The 26584-nt window shown below is 38.8% G+C and overlaps 1 protein-coding gene across 1 annotated transcript in view; it reads left to right on the forward strand.

The window, feature by feature from the left end:
* The first annotated feature begins 367 nt into the window (after positions 1-367).
* The window catches only part of STK32B (serine/threonine kinase 32B), a 179100-nt gene continuing 152883 nt past the window's right edge, over positions 368-26584 (forward strand). Inside the window, exon 1 of the mRNA XM_037384961.1 lies at positions 368-635. Within this exon, the coding sequence (XP_037240858.1) occupies positions 560-635 (76 nt within the window). The 5' untranslated portion in view covers positions 368-559. The remainder of the gene's footprint in view (positions 636-26584) is intronic.

The following is a 26584-nucleotide window of genomic DNA, read 5'->3' on the forward strand; positions in this document are numbered from 1 at the left end:
AAAAAAAAAAAGTGTCATGTCGACGCAAGGCAGCGCTTACCCCCGCCGGCCTTGAGGGCCCGCAGCCCCCCGGTGCCGGTGCCGCCCAGCTGCAGCCCCTGCGGGCGGCAGGAGCCGCTCTGCCCGCCCCCACCGGCCGGGGCAGCGCAGGGCGGCTGGGGCAGGAGCGGGGGGGTCCGCGCCCCCAGCGGAGGTCTGGGAGGATCCGCGAGGATCCAGGTAGATCCGGCTTTTACCGCTAACCGACAGCCACCAGCAGCAGGACGTCCGCCTCCTCCCTGCCTCCTTCCCTCCCTCCCTCCCTCCCTCGCTCCCTCCCTCGCTCCCTCCTCCCCCAGCTCGCTCCCTCCCTCCCCTGCCCCTCCGCGATGCGAGACGGGCCAAGCCGGTGCGCGCCAGGCAGCAGCGATCTCCGCCAGGGGCGGACGGACCGCTTCCGTGCCGCAGGGTGACCGTTAGCCCGGCGGAGGCTCCCCCGGCCGGGACCGGGGCCGGGGTCGGGCAGCTGCCCGGCGCCGCGGTGCCTGCCGGCGCGCCCCGCGGGGTGCGGGCGCGGGGGATGCGGAGCCGGCCGCGGCCCACCATGGGGGGCGGCCACTCCCACCGGGCGCCCGTCTTCGACGCGGACGAGGACGGTGAGTGCGGAGCTGTCCACGGTACCGCGCGGCGCCCTCGTGCCGCACCTCGGGGCCGCGCCCGCGTCCCTCGCGCTGCTCGCGGGAGCGAGCGGCAGCGGACCCGCTGCGGGGCGGGTGGGGGTGGGGGTGGGGGAGCCCACCTTGATGTCGCCGCTGTCGCCGATCGCGGGGGTGTTTGCTTTCAGCCGAGCTCGCCCGGAGCCCGGCGCACTCTCGCTCGGGTTTGGAGCACATGGCCGGTAACTTCACTCACGCGCCGGTGGATGGGCACCGTTCTGGAGCTGGGCAGCCGCTGCTTTTGTTCTCATTTATAGACTCTTTGCCCACCTGCCCATTTCAAATGGTGGTATCTCTCTCGGTCGGTATCCTTCCTCCGTCACGCTTACTTTCTGAAACTTTATTAGCCTGTTCTCTTACCCTGAGATTTCCCCCTCTGCCTAGATAGTATGTCATAAAGCATATCTTGTAATGTTTTTGGAAGGCAGTGGAAAAGTTTGCACAAAAGATGGTGGTTTCTGCACTATTTATGCATTTTCATGTCACTTTCATACGTAGACCATATTTAACTGGAATTGTGTGAATGCATTTCAATTACAATCACTACTGGCTTTTGAAGCAAGCTGAACACAGCGCTCTTAGGAAGCAGATACTTGTAAATTATCAGTAGAAATGCTTTTAATGGTACTAATGGGATAGATGTTGTTGCCTATCTGGATGATGGGTGCTTAATTTTGAGTATATTCCTTTCCCAGAAATTCCCAATATATTTTATTCAGTTATTGAGCCTCGATAGACTATCATCACATTGTTTTGGCTTTCTGAGGTTCATAGCAAATAAAAAACATGTATGTTCTTCCCTGTATGCTCAGGACACACGGAGAGTTTAGCACTCTTTTCCTAATAGGGAGAAAACATATTAAATGCATGTAAAGTGCTTAAAATATGAATACACATTTACTTGCATTTAAGACACCATTATCATTCCATATTGCTTAACAAAGCTTGAAGAGATATTTGATGAGGTTTGGTTTGCAAGACTCCATTGTTTGTGTGGAGAATGGGACAGGTTATTTACTATTTGTGTATTGTGGTGCATTAGCTGTGATTTTCTGGAACTGATGCAAAATTTCAGTCGTTTACCATAGATCATGCTATGTAAATGCAAGAGAGAAAGGACTCCCCACACATCTCGCCCAGATAAAATACTGATCATGCTCAATTAATGTTGTAAATCTTGAGGTAACTCATCAAGAAATACCCAAGTGAAAGCACAGTGTTAAACTCGCCTAGACAGCCTAAGGTAAAAAAGTAGCCACGCCTTTGCCTTTGTAAAACTTTTGATTGGGCTCTCTTGAGTTAGCTTTTTCCATGAATTACTTTTTTTCTTTTATGAGACAAAGCTGTGGTCAGTTTTTGAACGAAATAAACAAAGTTCAATAGTAACTTATTGCAGAGGAAACTTCATGCCACTTAGCTCCTTTTCCTTCAGGAAAACATTTCTGTAATGCAGCCATTATTAATACCTAATTTGGAAAAAAAAAAAAGCACATAATGTAATTATGGATTTCTGTTAGATCATTATTTATTCTTTGACTGGGTTTCATTTGGTTTGTTCTGAGGGTTTTTTCCCATTATGAATGTTCCTAGCATCATCTCTTTTTTTTCCCCTCTGAAGATGTCATGCTTAGCACAGCCATCTAGCTCAGAAGAGTCCATTGCTTTTGAAACAATATTTCCTATATTACTTACAAATTATTATTTAGGATGACATTTTCCCAAGTACCTGAATAATATAGGAAAATATCTCCTTCTTTGAAAATGTATTTTACATCGTGTAATCCAAAATCAAGCTCTATTGCATATTTCCACTAGTAGGTAAAAGAGTCAAAGTTCTCCATAATATCAGACTTGATATGATTTTTTTTTTTTTTTAAAAAAAAGGCAAAAGAGAAATTGTAGCAGGAAAAACTAAATTTGTTTCTTGAGATGGTATAATTTTGCTCAAGAATGACAATGCTTATCAATTCAAAAAGAACTGGAATAAAGGAGTTGTATGAATATGTAGGCATAGTAGCTATTTAAGTGTATTGTGCATAATGTCACAGCTGCCTCTTAAAATGAGAAAAACAAGTAGAAAAAAGCATTGTCATTTTATGTTCATACATGTTAATGATGGATGTAGAATAAAACACAAATTTTGGAAGAAGAGGTTTAAAATCATCTATTGTCACTTTGTAAATCATAGAAAAAGCTAGTTACTCACTGTATCATCACTTAACAAAGAAATAAATGGAAATAGTATACGAAGAGTACCCAGGTACTGCCTGACAAGCCTATAGAGTATCTGCTCTAGAACAATTCATGCTTTCTAATGAGAACAGGTGTTGATCCATTGAGTAGATGTAAAAATTGTGAGCTGCATGTAGACTCCCCCCATGTTTAGGATAACTAAAAAATAATCCAGCCAGAAGGCTGGACTGCATGCTGTAAATCTCCAGTTATCGTGGACGGCATAATGCATCATTATCATACGCTGATATTTTTAAAGGCCATAGTGCATACCATTTTTAAACGAGCTATATTTATTCTCTATGTTCTATTTTTGATAGAAGGATCTTCCAGAACTTCACTCAATGAATGGTTAGGAACATCTGTTTTCTTGATTAAGTGATTCTTAACCTTTGCATAAGATTTATGTTTATTTCAACTTTTTTGTTAGCTTAAACAGCTCTCCACCCTCCATCAATACTCCAGCGCACAGACAGATACAAAAATGTCCCCCCTCATTCCTTGACTTGTAAGAAAACCTCTTCTAGTTTTCTCTAATTTCTACTGCTTTTTCATTCCCTGTGTCCCTCATCTGCATGCATTTGAATATGCCTTGGTTACGCACAGATAACCTGAATTATACACAGAATTGCAGGTGAGTTTTCATTGGGACCTTGTCCTGGAAACAGTACCACCTGATCCCTACTGGAAATAACTTTCCTGGTACAGCCTATAACCACGTACGCCCTTTTCATGGACGCATCATGTGGATAGTTCAATCACGTCACCCTGCAATCAATTAGCCCACCAGTGCCTGTTCGGTAATTTCCACTGATAAGCTCCAATCTACAGCAGAACTTTGTGGTGTTCCTATGTACGTGGCCTTGCATTTTGCATGACTGAATTTCAGTCCATTTCTACTATTCATATTCCCAAAGATGATCACCCACTTCTTTCCTTGTGATGCTGATTCTCCATTACTTTACCGATGTTCTGTATTGTCACCACTCTCATCAGCTTCATGCCAGTTATCAAGTCTGCTGAATATTTTGTGTAAATATTCAGCTGGATCTTTTCCAGACTTCATCTCCTTTGCTGTTAAACCCTGTCAGTCTCATAATTCCCATTTCAAAATAACATATTTTCCTGTGTTACTGTTGTGGTTTAACCTCAGCTGGTGACTAAGCCCCACGCAGCCGCTTGCTCACTCCCCCGTGGTGGGATGGGGGAGAGAATCGGAAGAGTAAAAGTGAGAAAACTTGTGGGTTGAGATAAAGACAAGTTAATAGGTAAAGCAAAAGCTGCATGCACAAGCAAAGCAAAACAAGGGATTCATTCACCACTTCCCAGTGGCAGGCAGGTTCAGCCACCCCCAGGAAAGCAGGGCTGCAGCACGGGTCATGGTTACCTGGGAAGACAAATGCCATCACTCCCAATGCCCTCCCTTCTTTGTTCTTCCCCCAGCTTATATATGCAGAGCATGGCATTCCATAGTATGGGATACCCCTTGGGTCAGGTGGGGCCAGCTGTCCTGGCTGTGTCCCCTCCCAACTCCTTGTGCCCTCCAGCCCACTCACTGCTGGGGTGGGGTGAGGAGCAGAAAATGGCTTGACTGTAAGCACTGCTCAGCAATAATGAAGACATCTCTGTACTACCAACACTGTTTTCAGCACATATTCAAAGCACCATACTAGTCACTGTGAAGAAAGTTAACTCTATCGCAGTCAGAACCAGCACATTCTCACCTTGTTCAGCTTTGCTTATACTTTTTTATATATTGCTTCACCAAAATTAAGAAAAATGAAATCTAAGCCAACTCTACCATCTACAAAACACTTTTCCTTGATGAAAAACTTATCTCGTTACCCTTGCCCAACAACTCCCAGTAAATATATACTTTTTTTTTTTTTTTAATGCCTATGTTGAAGCACAATGACAGCTAGGAAAATCCAGTGAACAGAGTCTTTTGTTTGCTTCAAGCTTATACTCTGGCTAAAGAAGTTGAATGGAAAAATAGATTTCTTTCTTGATTTTTTTTTTTTTTAATTGCTGTATAGGTTGGATAGACAACTAGGTCTGGTGTAGCAGCTTCATTACTGCTAATCAAACCTAGGTAGGTGGCATGGAACTGTAACATTTCTTCAGGCACTTACGAAGTCTTTTCAAGCTAGGTACTACACTAATTGTGTAGTCAATTCAGCAGTCAGGTGAAAGGAAAACAGTTTCATTTTGGTTAACATTGCTGAAGTAAAGGAACATTGACTTTCTTTACCTCAAATACTTCCTCTTCTCATAGCAACTATCTTCTCCTGAATGTGTGTATTCAGTGCTAAGATCAGGAGAGAAAAGCAGTATATTTTTCCTCACATTTAACTCTTCAGAAACAACAGTAAGTTCATAAGAATGGTAATAGAAGGGTGAGGGGAATATTCGCTGCTGGTAAATGTTATTTGCAAATTCCCAGTAAGTATCATAAGTAACAAATATGTTAGCAATAGCCTGGTGGTTGTAAAGAGTATCTGTCACGTTGGATTTGCTTGACTGTGCTCTGTTAAAACTTCAATGATGTTTATCAGGTGAAAGTGAAATAGTAGAAAAGAGACATATAGAAAAGAGCTTGCTCAGGTATTACTACTACCAAATAGTAATCGCTTATTTGCTTGTATTGTGGTGGAAGATACAGAGGAAAGGTTAAGAAACAGAAGTGTTTGAGGCTAGAAGTTGGTCCTGTGAAGTGATATGGCAGTTGGACTTGCTTATTTGGGGCTTAAAAAGTCAGTTTTGCTGAAGTTACTTTTAGAAACAAGTGCATGGAACTTCTAAAGAGCTTGTTTTTATTTTTGTAGTATGTGATTACATTTAAAGCATTTGTGGTTTTCCAAAGAGCTTCTCACCGAGCATCCTGAAGCTATAGCACTTGAGCACTCCTTTATGGAGGTCAGTGTGACGTGCTGTGCCTCAGTGCTGTACTCTTGTATTAGGGAAATGAGGCAAAGCAATATGCCTTGGCTTATTTCTATATGGGCAGTCTCTGGGTCACTGTAGTGCTTATGTACGTACCTAAGTGCAAGGCAATGCTGAAGTTCCACTGCTTTGCCTGAATCATAAGGCTTTCTTCTGCTCTAGTGTCATAACTACAGAGCTCAATGGAAATGTTACGTACTAGAGAATACAGCATCCATCCTCTGGTGTTAAACTTTAAATTCGAAGTTGTAATTTAAACTTGATTTCTACCTCTCCTCTTTAGAAATCCTTCAGTGAAATGAAGGATTTGAAGTTGTTGGCAAGTTGCAGAAAGCATCGTTCTTAAATGACCAGCCACTGAAAAGACCATCTTGCACTAAAAGCATAAAAAATAGATACAGATCCTAACAAAAAGGCCTGCAATTAATATGGATTCAGGTAGCTAAATTCAGAGCATAACGGCTGAGTTTATATCAAGTGCAGTGGAAGCTGAAGAACTATAAAATTGACACAGGGAAAAATGACATGCAAAGGGTTTCACTTGGAACCAACTTAAAGCGATGGTTAAATATCAAAATGGGGCAGATTTGAAATAGAGCATGCAGTGTCCAGTTGTTGTCAGCGATATGATGGTGCTCATCAGCCTGCTGCCACAAAGCTGGAATGGATAACCTCTGAGGCAGTGATGTAACAACTGCGAAGAACTCAAATCGTGAATATAATAACATACTCTTTTCAAACTGTTTCACAAAACACAGCCCTACAGAACAGTTAAATAAAGGGTTTGGAATCTAAATACCATTTGTTAGTGAAAGTAACAAATATAGGGTGGGATTAATATTTCTGCTGGGTTTTTGATTTGTTCATGTCAATTCTATGGTGTGTTACGTAGCATTTTACTTTTTCCTTCAAAAAGATGAATATTCCAATTTCCTTTTAGAACTGGATTGGGGAAGAATACTGCATTGTGACTTAAAAATGCTCCAAGGCAGTTGTGTATCAAAAAAGGGATATAACATGGCTGTTGAAGGCATTATTTTATGCTGGGTATCAAGGTTTTAGATAAACAAGATCCAGACCAATGGATTTTTATTTTTTTTATGACCATATTGAATTAGATAGTTTTATTTTCCATTTACTGAACTTTAGATGTGAAGTTATTATGTGTAGTGCAAGACATTTCATAAACCCTAATGCTAGTGTATGTACAAACACAGAACAAAATAGTGATCAGTGTCGAGCTTGTGGCTTCGACATGATATGAGACAGTAGGAGAATGTAGACAGAAAGGAGGGCAAAGAAGAACAGTATGGTAATTCTAGGCAGTCACAGAGGTGTACCGACTACCAAACTGTTGTCAAGAGTTTTTGTGGTCTGTGCCAAAGGAGATTCAGAAGGAATATCATGTCATTGCAACCACCATTACTGCTTAATGTAAGCCTATGTAGAGCTGGTGCTGAATTTTCTGTCGTACTTGTGAATGCTGTATACATCTGTATATGTAAGCTTCCCTGCAACAGGAAAAACTAAAAGATTATTGTCCTGCAAAGATCAAAAACTTGTGCTAGCAACAACAGTTGTTTTCTTAACTAAATCATATTCTGAATTTTCTTGGACTCGGTCACAATTTGGCATGAATAAAAACTACAGGGTGTTCGCAGAAACAGAAGAGGTGAATGTCTTGATTTTTTTTCTCCTTATGTTAAAGTGGTACAAAGCTGGTTTATTCTCTGGGGTTGAGTCTCGAAGACATTAACTATTTTGAAGAATAACACTGTCTTTTATTTGTCTGCATTTGTTCCTGGGAAAACTATCAAAAATGCCTGTTGATATCACATAGTATCTGCAGACAAGCACTGATACCTACACCCAAGATACCTACACCTCCTCAGTACAGGAGGAGGATGAGTGTTAATATGTTACTCAGGACCTAGAACTGACTCTCTTAATACAGTATTTCATGTAACATCCTTTGACTTAATTTTAAACTCTTAGAAATGAACATTGTACTGTAAAAATGATACATCATGTGGATACAGTAAAACATTATGCTATACACTTCAAGTTCTTACTCTGTTTAACGTAGTAGGTGGGCTTTTATTGTATTTCCTTTATGCAAAGGGTTGTGGGTTTTTTCTTTTTTTGGTAGACACTAATACTGTACCTTTATAAAACACGAATTTCTGGAGAAAAGAGGAAAGAACAAAGGCATCTGATGCTTCACTGGTGAGTACTACCAGGCTTTCCCTTTCAGATTCCTAACCTACCAGAATCTGAAAAATATAATGAAAGTGCAGCATGTGACCAGTTTTCAGGTTGTCCTCAGGAATTTTTTAGTGTTAGTTATTGTTCCTTTTAGGCAGTCAGCATTCATCTGAAGTGTCCAGCAAGAAGAGACTTTAAGAGTAGGGGTGTACTTTTGTATCACAGAAGTAAGGACTTTCTTCCTTTTCTTCCCAAATAAGTAATTTTCCACCCCAATAACCAGAAGACTTGTTTACACTGTAATAATTTCTCATCTGATCAGTTTGACCTCATCTTTAGCTTCATTTCCACATTGACTCTTATCAACATGTAGTTTTTCATAAGTAAATGAAAGTCTGAATAGACAGGATAGGATTTTTGAGGCAATTGGACAGTTTTGTTTTTAACCATGGATAATTTGAACTCTGTAAAAATGTTTGTAAAAATCTGATGCCTCCTCTTAAATCACTGCTTCAGTTCTGGAGGCTGTCAATTCTCTGTATTTTCCAATCTGGCATTCTTCATCTCAGGAAACCTGGCAGTATGCAACTAAGGAAAGCTTACTGGAGATGTGGCGCTTAGGGACGTGGTTTAGTGGTGGATTTGACAGTGTTAGATTTATGGATGGACTCAATGATCCTAAAGGTCTTTTCCAACTTAAATGGCTCTATGAGTCTATCATTCTATGAGTTCAGTTTATTTCACTTGTATTCAGTGCATCAGGGTTCTTTTTTCAGTTTTGCACATCATCAGTTTCTGCTATAACTAATGGAAGATTCTTTCTATGTCTAGTTTTTCTCCTACAGCCTTTTTCTATGATCTCTGTCACAGTCTTGACATGAAAATATCAGATTCTGTAACACTTATTCTTAGAAATGTTGTACTCTATTTTCTGACGTGGTTAAGTGCAATATAGACACATAACTAACTTTCATTCATTCCATAATTAAGAAAAAGGCATTTTCCTTTTAAATTGAAGGAACCCTCATTAGAAAACATTACTAGAGATGGTGTCAGCCTGTTATACAGGCTTTAATGATAAATTTCAGATTCATCAATTATGTTTAGTTATTTCTCAAATTTTATGTTGCCATAAATATTTTCTACATATCATATCATAACATAGAAGTCTGTGTTTTATATTTCATTAATCCTTTTCTGCCTTTTTCTATTTTGAAGATGTTTATTTTGACTGTATTAATCAAATCTACCTACAGGTTTTTTTATCTGACTCAAATTGAAATATGAATTAAATTGGTGTGTTTTAGTTTCCTATTCCTATCTGGCAATATTTTCTTGCCTTTAAGTTTATTTCCACATTCCCTTTATATTTTTTTTTAACATTATTATAATTCCCATTCTTTGAAGTTTGGAAACTTTTAGATACATTCTACAGCTGATGTACTCTTTGGTCCTTTCATTTTTAGCTTGGTTTGATAGTGAATGAAATAGAATACAATGACAAAACCAGTGCTCTATCACCACTATGTGTAAGAAAGACTGTTGTGTTAAGATAAATGTACTATGAGGCAATGTACTGCAATGGACAAAAATTTTTTTCCTTCTTTTTCCTACTTTTGCAGTGATAAGGAAACACCTGCTGTTCCTTATTTAAGATCTAAAAATGCAAACTGAGTTAATCCTTCCAGTAATTACTATTTTATTTTGAGATTGTTCTGCCTCCCTTGCTGAGTGATAACTGTTCTTAGCTACCCTGTTAGAACAGAGATGCAATATAATCACAGAATCACCGTTAGCCTCCTGAGTGTCCTTCACACCTTTCTGAAACTATCCTCTGCTTACCCCTGCATTGTTTTCACATGGTGTGTTATGAAGATTGTTCTTGTGCCTTTGGGGGTTTAGATAAGTCTTTGTCCAAGCTGTAAAGCTTGCAAACTTTTTTTGGGCAATACCACATCTTGGGCACTGAGATCTGCTACACAAAGCTTGAAGTCAAAGAACAAAAGCTAATCAAAAGAACCTTCCTGAGAAGTAGGGAAAAGTCATTATTTGAAGTCCAGCTTCACATTTCACTGTTTTAGCATATGAAAACTACAGAGATTCCTACACAATCTTAAGTGCAGGGTATTGCTGTAAAACAGAGTTAGCCTTCACTGAGATTGGTTTGGATATAAAGGGAGGAACAGGCTAGCCAGAAGTCTTCTGTAGATTCATGAGATTCTTCTCTGTCCGGTGTTGGCATGTGATTTCTTAGCAAGTGTGCCGATTATGCCATGATTTCCCACTCTTCTCCAGGCCAGTGACATATCTTTGAGGTCATTTGCTTGAGTTTTAAGCTAAACTATTCAACTAGACTGTTTTACGGTGCAAATCATAATAGCAGAGAAAAAACTTTAGAAAAAGTAATAAATTTTTAGTGTGAAGTTCTTTCCAAAAATCTCAGTGTTGAAAGACTTTTCTTGCAGGATTCATTGATTTTCTGTTAAACAAAAACTTTAAACGCTAAATGCTGGGAGATTTTGTTAGAAAAGAGTCAGGGAGTAGAGAACTTTTCCTGTTGATCCAAACTTTCAGCAGAGCAATCATGTTCTTTTGGAGTTGGGGATCTCTGCTGATGAAGGGCGGGAGAGAGCAGCTGGAGGATAGCTGCTGGCTGTGTCTGTGGGAGGCAGGACGTGCAAGTGGAGCTTGTCTGGTGGCTGGGCAAATTCTGGCTGTTGCTAGGATAGCATCTTCTCTCTAAATGGCTTTTCACAAGGCTTTTTGGAGAGTGAGGAGAGGTTATGTCTGCTGTTTAGAAAAGATTAAGTGACATGTGGCGGTGAAGAGATACCGTGTTTTCAGTGGTTTCAAGCACTTATGCTGAGTGCTGCCCTGACTTCAGATTTTAATTCTCCTGAGCCAGGAGCCATCTATCTCACAAGTGTCGGAGGGAGCACAGGCACGGATTTTAAATGTGTTAATAGAAAGCAACTCTTTCAGTGGAGTTGCTGTCCCTTACAGAGAAAAAGATTCTGATTATGGCATTCAGTTTTCTCACTGTTTCTAGTGAAATGCAGAGAATTGGAATGCTTCTCTGGGCTACAGATGCTAATGAGTAATTAGAGGCTCAGCTCTCAACCTCCTAACCTTCCTCTGCTAGATAGATCATACACATGTTATGATCCACAGACATATGTGGATCACTGATGTCCTGATGTTTCAAGTGACAGAATACCCTGGATACTGCAAAGAACCTCCTGCAGTGCTACATTCCAATTTGGAAAAGAAAAATACAGCCTAGCAGGAAAGACTGCTGACTACTTCTTCTAGTCTTTGGAGATACAAAGCTGATTTTTAGTCCTTTTTTCACCTGTATTTGTTGACTAAGATAACAAAAAAAAAAAAAAGGCTAGATCTGGTGGTGGGAAATAAACTTTTTTTTTTCTGTTTTGAAAGCTTTGCATTCTGCACTGTGAAAAAACCAAGGCTGTTTCATATGGATAGATAATTTTATACATACCTTACTCTCATAGAAACAAACGCAGTGTATGTGGTAGGGAACTGTAGAACTGAGTCACCAATATTCACTATTTTCATTTAACATCTATAATTAAATTTATTTGATATTGTATTTCTGTGATTATACTGACTGGATATAAACACATTTAATACCACCGAATGTTTCAGGCATTAAGACTAGCAAACCTTCTGCTACGTTGAGCAATTTTACCCTCTGCAGCTCACTACTTGTTTGTGTTTTGCACCTAGTAACTTCTGGTATTAAAATTGGAAGATATGTTCTTTCCTTTCATATTTGTCAACTACTCATGCTGTATATCTAACGTATCTTTTTATTTATTCCTGGTGTGTGGTGGTATAAGGTAAATCTTCATAAGTTAAGTTGTGGCTTAGAGAGTCTCTTACCTGCTGTTAATGCCCACCCCCAGCCATAACCTGGGAACTGTGGCTGGTTTGAAGTCCTCCCCCTCCCCTCGATCACCTCTGTGCCAGCTGACAAGAAAGCCTAGGAATGGAGATGAGTTGGATTTGGTTTGTTTTGTGAGTGTTTGCTTTGCTTGAAATCTTTAATGTTTCACTCCTAAACTTAGCTGTGGGTAAGATAAAGACCCTGTTTTTCTTACTCATATTTACTGCTTTCAGAAATATGTGGTCCTACCAGCTTTGGTGTAATTGCTTGTGGTGTGTACATAAGCATACTTTCATCAGGCTGGAACTACCTTTACTTCATCACCGGAAGGATTTCCCAGAGGCAAGTAGTGCAATAATTGGAGAATAAGTCATCAGTTCCAAGTAAAAAACCTCCTGCAGTGAGGTGGCCATTGTACGTACAGCACTCAACCCATCTCTTTCAGTCCCAGTAGCAAAACTACCAATTCCATCATTAAATATTTATCTGTAAACATTGAGATGAAGAAATTTGCTTTGCACTGAAATTCTGCAAGTTTTTGTATGAATTGCGTATCACTGTGTTTTGGTTTAACCCCAGCCAGTAACTAAGTGCCACGCAGCCACTCGCTCACTCCCCCCTCGCCCAGAGGGATGGGGAGGATAATCAGAAAGGAGTGTAAAACTTGAGGGTTGAGATAAGAACAATTTAATAATTGAAATAAAATAAAACCCCAATAATAACATTTATAATTAAAAGGAGGGAGAAAGGGAGAGGAATGAAATCCAAAGGGAAGGGAGAAAAGAAACCAAGTGATGCACAATAAAACTGCTCACCACCTGCTGACGGATGCCCAGCCAGTCCCCGAGCAGAGATCGGCTGGCCCTGGCCAACTCCCCACGGTTTATATACTGAGCATGACATCCCATGCTATGGAATATCCCTTTGGCCAGTTTGGGTCAGCTGTCATGGCTGTGTCCCTTCCCAGTTTCTTGTGTCCCTCCAGTCCTCTCACTGTCAGGGCCTGAGAAACTAAAAAGTCCTTGACTTAGTACAAACATTAACCAGAAACATCAGTGTGCCATCAGTGTGGTTCTCACACCAAATCCAAAAGGCAGCACTGCACCAGCTACTAAGAAGAAAATTAACTATCCCAGCTAAACCCAGGACAAGTTGTTACTATCAGGGCTTTTTTTTCTACTCTTTCTACACACCCTGAAGGAAAATAGTCACAAAAAGTGGTGTATGGTGCTTTAATGTTAACTAAAAACTCAGGATATTGCTTCAATGGAAGCTGGGAAAAATTGATCATGTTGGATAAACAGAAGTGTGGTCTAGAACATGTAGGTACAAAAACCTTGGGGAGATCTGCTTTTATTGCAAAATGGCACACAGAGTGAAGTGATTCTTATGAGGTTAAATGATTCACACAATGAAATGGCAAGAATCCTAGCTAGAATCAAAAAGCAGACCCTTTTTGGCTCCAGACAGCTAAAAAAAATCAGAACTCTAAAGCTAGGTTCAGGTCAGTTCCTCTGGAACCTCAGAGCTTTGGATTTGAGGTTCCATCCCTAAAATAGATTTTTTTTTTTTTTTCAGAAATATAACCATTTTTAAAATTTACAAGACCTATGGGTAAGATGAAACTTGAGTGCTGAAGTACGTACTGAAAGTCACTTAATTGCAGAGGATGGATAACTATGGGTGGGCTAATGGGTAGAGTTAATGGAGGAGGTCCGCCCTCTTAGAAGTTAGCTGTTTCATTTGAAGAGTTGATGGAAATCTGATTAGTATAAGAGGTGTCTAGCTTCTGCTGGACTCTGAGGTGCTTCTTTGTGGCTGGGCAGTAATGGAATATTGCACCAATTTTAACATTGCCTTTTTCCATGATGAGAGGCATCTTTTCCTGTTTCCAGTCCCCATTCTACCCTCAGGTACTACTGTGCGACCTTACCACCCATGGCTGCATCCCACTGCTGTGAAACCATGGCCCAGGTTCTAGCTCTGGGAATGCTACCATGCAGCAGGAGTGGGCAGACTGCAGCTGCTCTGTCCCCAAGCCAGGCTACCAGAGCAGGTCACTGATACAAGTGGGGTCAACCAAGAGTCTGGATGGTAGTTGAGGCACATGGCCAGGCACAGTCATACCTGCAGTCTAGTTCAGGTGAGGACTGAGCTGATATGCATCTCAGAAGAGCCATGAGGAGCCTTGTGGGACCTGCCATGGCTTTGCTGATCTGCGTTTAGTGGCTCAGTCTCATTTCATAGCAGCCTGATCCAGGTCTGATCTGCAATGGGGCTCCTGAGCCCATGGGAACCTTGGTGGTGGTGGGGCAGGGAAGTTGGTCATTACCAGCAAGGCCAGTTAGTGCTCTCAGAGCCCTGAGAGGTGCTGGTTGTTTTCCACATCGATAGCTGGGGCTTTTTTGATGAGGAAGAGCCACAAGACACAAATGCCTGAACATCTTCAGAAATAATCTTAAAATATTTTTTAAATCCTTGCAATTTCAATACTATTTTCAAATCTCAAAAGATAAACTGGACCTTGACAGCCATGTTTACAATCCACAGGCTTGCTTGCTTCTTTTGAAAGGTTTTCCTGGAGCAACATCACTGCTATCAGACTGATGAGCTTTAATCTTACAATGACAAATGAAAAACAAGCCTATGGCTCTGCACTTCAGGCACCATTCTGCTACAAGTTAGAACTGGCATCATTCATTTGAAGCCCATGGCATTGGTTTAAAAGCACTAAATGGGAGGCAATCCCAACTGAAATGTGAATCTTTCTGACCCTTTAGTGTCCTTATTTGTCCCCAGTATTTAACTTGTAGTTGTGGTTAAAAATAGAAGAGACAGTTCTCTGATTTTGGAGACAGACTCATCATCTCTTAGGATCTGAATTTAGAAGAAAAAGAGGAGAACAACTCATACTTTGTCTAGGTGTTTGGGTAAAATCCTATCCACATGGTTCCCTAACCTCCCACTAACGTAGCACCAAGACTCACTTTCTGAAATCCTGCTCTGTAAGAACGGTGCTATCGGAGCCACTCCCAAAGGAGCCTAAAGCAAAGAGGTTTCTTTAGCTCCCCCTGGCATGTTTGGCGTTATAGAGGCTTCCATGTGGATAAGGTTACTGATGGCTCACTAAGGATTTTGTTGGTAACTTCATTTAAAGAATTTTCCTCCACCTGGGCATATCTCTGGTGAATTTTATTGTAGGAAAAAACAGGTTGGTCCACTGAAATTTGACATTTTATTCCCATAGCAACTTCTCTGAGAGCCTTCCAGTTCAGTTATTAATGAGGTTATTCCCATAGTATAACCTCACCTCACCACCTGAGGGAGGTGAATATTCCCACTTTCTAGCTGAAAAAGATGCTTCATAGTATGTTATGTGTTTCCAGATCTCGCAGGGAAGTCTACTACAGTTAAAGTGGAATTTAGACTTTCTGCATTTTAGCAATACATTTTCGCAAGGAGTATCTTTTCTGTTGGACATACCTGTCTACCTGCTTCTCTTTGCAATTGATTTTAGAGATCCTTTTTGTCAGCTCATTTGTAAGCAAGCAACATGGTCAATCAGAAACTCCTTTCTCAACAAAAGGAAGCTAGGTTTTATCACTTACAAAAGGTCTTGGAGACATTTTACATTTCAGCAGATCCTGAAACTTATCTCCTTAGTTTCAATGTCAAGTTTGCCCTTAGAAAGATCTATGAACAGCATGGAGACTCACAAAGGCTTCCTTGCTATTCACTGGCTGTAATAAGGTCTAATACAGCAATTCAACAATTGCTCCCTGACAACTTTTGATGTTTCCAGTGTTGCTACTAAGTTAATAGAATCTTTTTGAATCAAAGCTCTGTCCTGTTGCAAAACAAAACTTGTTTTGTAGCAATAAAAAGGGATCTTTCATTAAAACTTTTACTGATTTATATATATGAAAAAGAAATTCACTGACTTGTGAGTTTATAATAGTAAAATTTTATGAATTACTGCTTTATAATAGGATACATGGATGAGTGATTAAGATGATATCAGAACTTCCAATTACTTTCCACTAAAACTAATGCAAAAGAAACCTTTCTACTAGAAAATAGGTTACCCAAATGCTATACACTAACAGAACATAGATGCAGATAAATCAGTTGCAAAATCCCTCTGTTATGGTAAACTAACCTATGCTTATCCTGAAGATTTGACACTAACTAAATCCTAATCCTTTTCACATGGCAATGAGGTCAGGACTATGGACTTAAGTTATTTGTATTATTTTCCAAAGTACCCAACCTAATAACAACGTAATAATTTCAGTTCTTCATGTCACATAGCTTCAGTACCAGCCTAACTGAAGAAAGAATCATTTGCTTTCATGTAGCCAGTCACAATCAGTCCTGTGCACAAGTGAACATCTCTACAACTCTGATGTGAAACCATTTCCATTTACAACAAAATAATTTTTGCCTTTAGTTTTGTGTGGTCACCCAGGCTCTGGCCATTGACAGACACCAATGATGGCTATTTAGCAAAGGTGACAATTTTTACAACATTTCAGTCCCTCCAGAGGAACATCTGATGACATTTTTCATAGCACTGAATTATACACTAATATGCAAAATCCCTGTTCAGTCATTACAGGCTTTTCACAACGATCTGGGGCAAGCGCTGCTTGTTGAAAAATAGTAGTAGATCTAGCAATGCAAATTCCTTTCACTTTTCAGTTAAACCTAAAAGTGAAAGCTCCTGTATTTGAAGTCTAATTATCTTTTTAGCTTAATCTATGGGTGATTAACCAGTCATCATAATAGAAGACTAATGAGATGTTGAGAAGGGCTGCTTTAAAATAATGTTCTTGCTCTTAGACTATGGTACCACATTACTATTTTCAGACAGATCAGATCAGTGTCCCTCCACCTCCATGGGCATGGAAGTAGCATTAGAAGAATGTCTTGTGCTTGTCTGTGGTTGCCTTGCAAGTGATCAGCTCTGCACAGATCTCTCAGTTACAGTCTGATCGAGTCTACAGCTGTAGTTCTACACCTTTCAAACTTCTTGATGCCTTTTGGTTTAGATGACATCCTGGGGCAGGAATTATTATAAATTGAATTGCATTTTTCCAGAGTAGCCTCCATTCATGCTTGCCGCTATTGTATTTTGTCTCCTTTTCCTTTTAAGCTGTCTCAGTTGCTGCTATTTTAAATCTTAGGTACCCATCAAGGGAGCTTCATCTCGGTTATTGCCTGCGCCATTAGTCATCATTGGGATTTCTGAAGACCTTACATTATCCCCCTAAAAGACAAGTAAAACATATCATTCTCTGAGCTAATTTTTGCAGCTGACACCATCACTGGTGATGTTAAACAGATACTCATTCTTTCCTGTTTTACACTGCACTGCCCATGAGGACGTGCTATGAGCTGTGGCTTGATCCCTACTAGATTGTCTAGCTGACTTTTTGCAATGACAGCACACATTTCATGTTCCTTGTATTTTCTCTCTAGCTCTGCCAGCTCTATATGACCTTTTTTTGGTTTATTAATAAGAAACAATTTAAAATTCATTAGTTAGTAACTTTGTCTTCAAATAATAGCAGTTGTACTTAAGATTGCATTAGCCTAAATCTTTCTGGCATAGCATGTTTATTATTATTCCTGCTTATTTTCAGAAGGCTAATTGGTTGCCTTACTGGGTTTACCATCTAAGTCAAAAGACCTGCTTAGCATTTCAAATTTCTCTTTACCTTTGTCGCCTGTGCTCACTTATGCATGAGGAAAAAATGCAAGTATTAGAGCAAGCGTATTTTAATAGGACAGAGGTCAGAGTTTGATCTTTACTTTGATATAAAACAATTTATGTAAAAGTAAAATACATAAACTCTGTACTAAAAAGTACCGTAACTCCCCTATGAAGGTGACTATCTCATTCTACTGACCTTGAAACTAAACTTCTAACAAAACTAGCCTTGTAGTATACCATAAGGTGTCATGATTACCTTAACCCAGTGTAAAGGTCCAAGCTGCCACCAAAAGGGGTGCTTCTGCTCTCCTCCCTGTTTCAGCTGTCTGCAGTGTGCCAGAGATGGTGTCCCTGTGATGGCCTCGTTTTCTTCTCAGGTTTTCAAAGAGCAAGTCTTTTACCTGGCTGACCACGTGCTCTTGTGATTGCATGACATGACAAGGATCATCAAGAAGGGCTAAAGAAGTGTCAGTGAGGTGGTCTTAGAGAGAAGTTCGTTGTGTGGTATAAGTCCTAAAGCATGCAAACTGTGCTCCTGATGCTGGGAAATCTAAGTATTTTTTTACTTCCTATCATTACTAGGCTGTCTGAAAATAGAAAAACTTTCCTGTGAAAAGCTAAAAAAGCAAAGCAAAAAGATGAGAAAGACCCCAAATCTAGATAATGTTATGTTTGCTTTCATTGGAGTTGAAATCAAATTCTTAATCAAAACATCAGAACTTTCGTATTAATTTGTATCCTTCAGTTTAACATTATCTAAAAGAATGATTTTTTTTTTTCCTCATCTCTTCCTACAGTTGCTCAAGCAAACTGTGGCAGGCAAACACCTGCTTTTAAATTTCTTTTTTCCAGCCCCCTCAGAGTATCTTTGTATGCCTCTGAAACAGAGTAACATGTCTGAAGACCACAAAGGCAGCACACTAAACTCTGCAGTTCTGGTTTTTTATGGTTTAAGTTTGGATAACTTTAAAGAGGTGTACATAAAGCCAAGAAAAATGACTTTATTTTTTAATCTAATGCTCTGAAGGACTGTGGTGGAGTTATGCAGTCAGAAGAGTTCTTCTGATCAGTACAACTAACCTATAGCAGTAAAAGCTTATTTGTGCTCGATCCTTCAGAAACAAATAGCTAATTTCATCAAATCAGTATTAAAATTCTTGTGGAGCAAAACAACAGCCAAACATTCCCACACCTTCCACAGAGCAATAAACTTTTGTTTTTCCCCAGGATAACAATTGCAACAGCCCTGCAGTCCCCGGAGCTTCTGGCAAAGCCCTCACTCAGTCTACCCCAGGGCAACCTTTCAGCAAAAACGAGTAACAGCGTTAGATCAAAATCTTACTGCAGTTTACAGCTATAGGAATTTCTGTGCTAACTTCAATGGCTTGTTGACAAGTCTCTGCTACCTGTAAATCCCTCCCAGTGGCTCACAGAAGATGACACCCACATCCCTCAAAGCACCAGGGCGAATTTGCTATAGTTTTTTTTTGGTGATGTATCTCACATTTCTGAGAAGAGGTCTTGAGATTGTAGGGTGGCACTAAGTACTTTCAGTTTAAACTTCTCTCAAAGAAAAGTTGTAGTGATTTGCATCTTGTTCTACTTGCCTAAGGAGCAAAATTTGTTTTACAGGTTTCAGGTAGCTGCTTGATGTATTTTTCAGACTTGATGCATTTAATGGCAGTATGATTTTATTTTGCCATATTAGAAGTGTAAAGACCTCTGCAGAGAAATTTTCATTTAATCGTGGGTTCCGATTCTTGTTTACCAAAGAGTTGCAGCTTCCTTGTAAATGCAAAATTTCATCTTAATTTCTTTTACAGCTTTTACAGAACAGTGCTAGAAGAGGAATTGTGTAATTCTACAGAATTAAAAGAGAAACAAGGTTTTAAGAACCAGTCCTAGCATCTTTCTCTTTAGCAGCTTGGTTGTTTCCAAATGTTACTTTTCTTTGGGATTTTGAATTTATTTCTGGTGTGGCAACACATGTCTCTTTGTTCAACAGTGTAAACCATTAGCTGATTCACCAAATTTTAAAAAAAATCTGTTTTTATAGGATTTTGGAAAATGGTAGACTGTTACAGTTCTTTCCAGTATTCATTCTAAATAATGCATTCAGAAAATTCCCTAGCCTTCTAGGAACTATCCCCTCTCTCCCTTTTAATGATATAATGGGAGGTGGATTTCACTGAATATGGTGTAGAACTCCATGATGCTGGCACTGCTTTTGATGAACAAGCCATGCATCCTCTAAATACTCTGTGAATTTGATGTGCAGCTAAATTGCGTGTGAAGTACTACCTTGTAGGAGGCTTAACATAAGGAAATAAGAATTTCTGTAATGCACCACAATAGATGTTATTTAGCCCACTCTTTTATCTGTGGTATTGGTTATTTATTGATGGAGTATAGAAATAAGAGAGCTATAAAATGTTGGTTTTCCAGCACCTTAGTACTGAGGTTTTCTCCCCATTTGTGGCAACCGAAGGAAGAGGTTGCTTCCACTTCTTCATGTTTGGAAGGTAAGATAAATAGGAGATAACAAGGATCTCTGTCAGTCAGTTTTGGTTTTTTTTTTTTGAACAGACTTCCTCTGAATAACTTTTAATGGATAATTATTTTTTTTGCCAAATCAAAATGCCAGTATTTTCCTTTACAAAAATTAAACCTTCTAGTGGGAAAACAAAGCTGGTTTTGAAAGTTTGAATGGAATTAAAGTTTACCTTTCAAACTGATTTTATTTTGGGTCAATTCAAAGCTAGACTACACTTCTGTGGTATGACGCTTCTTCAAAAGTATTGCAATCTGATGCTCCAATTCCTTTCTGTAGATCAAAATCTTGTACCTTTTTACATCTCCCATAATCTAACCACCTCTGAGTGGACAAAGTGTGCATCATGCAAGCGCTATGGGTATACCTATATAACGGGAGATACGGTCCAGCCAACGACTTCATCTATAAGATGGACAGTGTCATCATCACAAGGAAACACAGTATAGTACTGAACTACCGTAAAAGAAATTGCTTTGGATTAATCAAGAAGTCTGAAATGAAAGTCTTTTGATAATACAGAAATGTTTCACTTCAATTTGGGACACTAAAGTATCTATTTCCTTTTCTAAGATGGGCATTATTCTGAACTTCTGGAGTTGCAGCAGGGTGGAAACTGATTATTGTGGTAATCTGCTTGTGATAATTTAAAACAGAAAAAATGGTATCAGTTCAAAATGAAATATCTTAGTTAAATTTATAAAGTAGGAAAATTACATTTTTCAAATCAGTAGTCATAGTTATTTTGCTCCATGAAGAGCCATATCTTTTTTCTTTTAGTGTAAACTAATGTTCAAGTATCAGAACTTCCCAAGAGACAGCAATTACATTTCCCATACATTCAGTCTGCAAACATGATCAGACTGAAATGCATTTTAAAGTTCAAAGCAAAAGTAGCTGAATTTTAAATAAAATGTTTGACATACAAAGATTTTCAATTCTTTCTAATTGCAAATAGTCTGGATAATTACAAAAAATTGTTAACGTAATAATTAGTAGCAGTTTATATTGAGACTAAAACACTCATTAAGCATGAAGAATTGAGACTTTGTAATGCAATTTCAATGCAAAGCCCTTAAATACAATGATGGAAAACACCATGCTTTATCATTAATGAGATAAAACCAGCTCTAAACCAGCTTTTTTCTTGTCCTTCAGTTATGTAACTCTAATTAGTAGGTTCCCCAGCCAATTAATGTATAGAAATTTCCCATTCCCCTCAGAAACCTAATGAAACTGTACTGATTTTGTATTCTGTGCTCACCTCAAATATGTGCCTAGTTTTATCATTCTGTCAACACAAATTCATTTCATACTTTATTTAAACATTCTTTCTTCACTAATGTACTTGCCATGAATAGAGCATGATGGAATGTGACTCCTCGTGACTACCCAAACCATTTTATGCTTCTTCATCTAATTTTTAAGCACTGTTCATGTTTGTTCTGTCTATGTCCATTCAAGCTCCATCATGAGTATGAATATATATGACTGTATCTACTTAGTTACTCATCTTATGTGTCTTTGTGTGGAAGTACAGTTACAATTTTAACAAGCTTTGATGGCTGCTAAGACCTACTGAGGTTCTGTCAGCACAGCCTTGTTCAAGGCACTCTCTCTGGAAAAGGCCAGAGAATCTGGAAAGCAGACAGACATAGAAAGAAGACTACATAACTAGTTTGACATCTAATAGCAGTGCTGTCAAATGAGTCTCAGATCAAACTATACAGGCCAAATTCAGAAGGAAAAAAATTAGTTCTTTCTCTGTTTTTCTGACTCACATAGAGGCAGGAAGCATTAAAACACCCTGGAAAAGACCTGCGACATCTAATACAGCACTCAGACTCCAATAAAAATCTGTTTTCTTGGCTGATGACCACATCACATCTTGTTTCTGTTTTGTGTTGACATCAGTGAGAATGAAGCTAGATGTCTTGAAATGCTCATTGTGTTACAAATATGGCTTCACTGTACGCCTCCTGATGCTTTGGTAGTCAGGTTTTGGTTTTGGCTACCTCCAGACAATCCAAATATATCAGTGAGACTCAGCTAGAGAAGAAGGTATGGATATAGCTTACCAAGTTTTTCCAATTTTTCTTGAAGGGCTCCTAATTTCAGTTTCTTTTTTATGATACAAAATATGTATGCCTGAACTTTGACCGCGTTGGATTTGGTATGGGCTCTTGGAGATAAAAAGTTCTTTCAGGTAATGGTTATTGAGTGTGTTTGGACTAATCACGTATATATACTATAAATATTCCTCTGCTGCAATAAGAACAACAGATGTCAACTCTGTGTAGAATCCACCTAATATACATATTGCCATGAGCTAGATGTAATTTACACTTGAACAAATGATGAGTAACATGAGAATATTTTAGATGAGCAAAACTACAAATGAAAGGGTAGAAATGTGTTCTTGTATTGTGTCATAAACCAAACACAGTGATCTGCATCAATATAACTGTTTTTGTTGTTCAAATCACTGTACCGCTCATGAATAATACAGCAGAGGTGAATGCATATGAAAGACTTCACTGTTTTGACATACATCATTGTGTATATAACACTGATTAAAAAAAAGTCTAATAGGCATTTCCACTAAAATTATCCAGGCATTTCCACTAAAACTATGCAGTTTTTGCAGTACAACTGTAAAAGCCCAATAGTCTGTGATGTGCACGTTTCCCCAAAGAATACTTTACCCCTGGGGAGCAGGGAGCAAGAATTATTTATTTTATCTTTTGCTGGAAAGCTTTATATCAAAGGTCTGCTCCATCAGTGCTCATGCAGTAGGAAAGATGTGCTTGAGAAATGGTGTGGTCTGAAGTGGGGGCCAGGTTTTGTTCTCAGCCCTGTGGCAACTTGATGTGTGGGGTTTGAGCCAATAATCTACTGATTTCTGCACTTCCATTTCCACAGCAGTGTACACTTTCCACACTTGGAAAATGGTTTTCAATCTTTATAGTGCTTTTACAAAGCGCTGTTACCTGAATTGGCTGTTGTTACTTTCCTGCTTGCTCGTATATCTAAGCTCTAAACTACTTCCTATGCCTAATTTTACAGTTGCTTAGAAGTGTAATGATTCATGTTTCTACAGACAGGGGTAGAAGATAGTGAAGCACTTGCCAAAGGTCACATGAGAAGGCTGTGTCAATAGAGGGACTCCTGTGTGCAAGCTGGTCACAAACCACTGCACTGTCCTTCTAGATATTTCTGGTAGTTTTTGAGTATACTGATCTATTTAATCAAGTATCTGTAATGGCTAGGACCATATTTTTTTTACTTCTCCTGGCAAACGGTGCAATTGTTCATTCAGCTTGTGAATCCCATTACCATCGTCCAAACTTTCATAAATTTAAGATCAAACTACTGGAAAATGTTCTACATGGGGCTAATTCAAAGCCATGAAAATAATCAAAGTAAGGTATATTTGCACTTAAAGTTTATTAATAGAGACTTGAAGCTGTGCAACGGAATTCATTTAAGGTTGGAGAGAATGGAGAGAAACAAAATACTTGTCATGCAACAGATGTCATAAATGTTGATTTATTTTCTCCCTTGGTTAACCAAATATCTGTTTTATTCCATAAAGTTTTGAATTAATGGTGACTCTTTTTTTTTTTTTTTTTTTTTTTTTTTTTAGGGATAAAGGTAAGAGATGGGGGGGAGGGGGAGAGGTTATAATACTTCCTGACTTTTCCAAATTGACAAAAATATATGAAACCAAAAGGAAACTCCCTCATACTGTTGTTAATTCTCACAGTTTCATTCTGTGAATTTGCCTGTATGAAAAATTAGCTGAAGACAATATAAACTAATTTTGATTTCTGGAAAATGTCCGTACTCTAAGACTCAAATTCAAAGCTGATGTCTGAGGCCTCCAAAGTGTGGTGTTGTAATAAAATGAAAAAAAGTGCTCAAAAAGTTGGAAAAGATTTTTTTTTTCCTCTTGAGTAAAGGATGCCATGAAAGGTATTTTCTAAGGAATAATAATCATATTACCGTTACTGAAGGAAGTGTCCTTCCACCAGCTGTACCTTTATCTCTGCAGGATTTTGTGCTAGAAAAATGCCATTAACTACAACACCAGGCTCCACAAGAGTTAGGCATGTCATGTTTTAGAGGCAAAGAATACAATGTTTGTGATACCCTCATTGCACAGAGGAAATGGTAGTGTCTGACTTCGATGATATTTTAAACTCTGGAAATGCCAGAGGTCACGGTGATGTGTAATGCTTCTCAGATCAAGTGGTGATCCCTTGGTGTTGAATAGTCACCAAAGGGGAGAAAATGCACACACAGAACCTAGAAAAAAAAAGTGTGATGACCAAAATAAGCCAAAAATTTGGAGAGTGTGAGATTAGAAACACCTGGGGAGAATGGTTAGCACAGTAATAAGATAGCAGTGAATTTATCTTCACGGCTAGTGGTTTGTTAGGGCTGTGATGTTAACGTGACTTCTTCATGGCTGGTCCGTGTTGATGGGACTGTTTCTTGAAACATCTTAGTTTTACTCAGCTGAATTTGGTATTGGTCTCAATTGCGATCTTTTTTTTTATTCTTTCCTAACATCTCAAGGGAGAAACTTCCCCAGTATTTGAATCTCCAGTGTTGTGAATATGTTTGAATGATCAAAGGAGATGAAGTTGTCTCACTTTAGTGAATTAGCCTTTACCAGAAAATGAAGATATGAAAGTGTAACATTCTATTCATATTAAACATAAAAATTGAGAAAATTTGATCAATTGTCATAGCTATATTTTTTAGCCACTTATTTGACTTACTAATAATCTGTCTTAAATTCCATGGTCTCATGCCTCATTGAATAATTTCTTTCTTATGGAAGTCTGTTATACAATTAAATCCAATTCAAAAAGTAAGTTGTTCTAGTCATTCAGAGCAATAAACACCACTAAAGAAGGAAGTACAGAGAAATAGATTACAAATTATATGGGCAATAAAAAAAGTCATTCTCATAGCTAAAAATAAATGCTTAATTACAAAAACAAAATAATTCATCAAACTGATGCATTTGAAAACCAGTCAGCCTTTGGAACAATAGTCATAGAATTGTAGAATCACTTAGCCAAGTCTTAATGAAATGTGACTTGTATGAGATAATTACAGACTGTTTCAATAGTTTTCCAATTGTTTTGGGGAACTGGCCACATCTGAATGACTGAAAGATAGAGAACAAAATCAAACCAAGCTTTAAGGAATGTGTTTGTTAAAAATTGGTAAAATAAACAGGAAACATCAGAAGGTTTGAAAGCAGAGGCACGACACAGATACTACCAGCATGCTGGAGGGAAAAACTGCTGAATTTTCCCTATCAAAGAAATCAATGAGATTAACATACTATTTTGAACCTTTTCAATGTTGTGTTGAATTTCTACCTAAATTAAGGATCAACTTAAACATCCCTGTCATTAAGCTCTCAAATCTTCCATTCAGGGGCATGCACTTGGGAGAGATGACTTGTGGGAGCAAGATTTACGTTGACATATGTCTGTGGAAGATGGTTTTGCTAAGCTATTATGTCTATCAGACCAGCATGAGTTACAAGACAGTGTCCAACTGCTAAAAACTGTTGGCAGAGACCCCAGCTGTAGGTCACTGACAGACATCTTGTCTTCAAGATGTCTGTCTTGTTTCTCAAACATCTGGGTAACCCTAACTCTTACATAATTCGGCAGAAACTTTTTTTTCCAATTTCCAAGCAGCATATAAATCCTTTGCAGGGTTATGCATTTTCATTTGAGTATCTGAATCCTAAACCTGCTATATTCACAAATCCCATCTTTGACTGCTAAAGACTAGAGTCCACTGCTTTCAGCTCTGTCAGCTCTGGATTTGATTTGGTGTCCAGCAATTACCAGGAAGGTAGTTGCTATAGCTGCGCTAATGAAAGGAGCAACCATGTTTCCCTGAAGACAATGTAAACAAGCATAAATAAACAAATGCTTAAATATAAGTGGTGTTAATAGCATAAATGAGATATTACTGCAACAGGGAAAACAAGATTTTCAGTGGCTTGATACATATCAACCTTGCAAATTCCTACTCAATACTTAGCTTGAGCTGATATTACTATTTTGACAAATATTTAAAGTATTATTAGTTTTAGAGGATTTTCTTCTTCATCATGATGCAATTCATGTTTTTGTTGTATTTGTTCATGTTACCATATTTTTCCAGTGACAGTCTGTCTCCATAATTTTGCAGATTCCTTTTACGGCAATAATGGGCACATAGATGGAGGTACATAACCAAAGTCAGGAACATAAGAAAGTTTTAATTTAAAATATCCTGTTAAGTTGCACTGAACT

Source organism: Falco rusticolus, chromosome 1 (assembly GCF_015220075.1).
Source record: "Falco rusticolus isolate bFalRus1 chromosome 1, bFalRus1.pri, whole genome shotgun sequence".
Classification (NCBI taxonomy): Eukaryota; Metazoa; Chordata; class Aves; order Falconiformes; family Falconidae; genus Falco; species Falco rusticolus.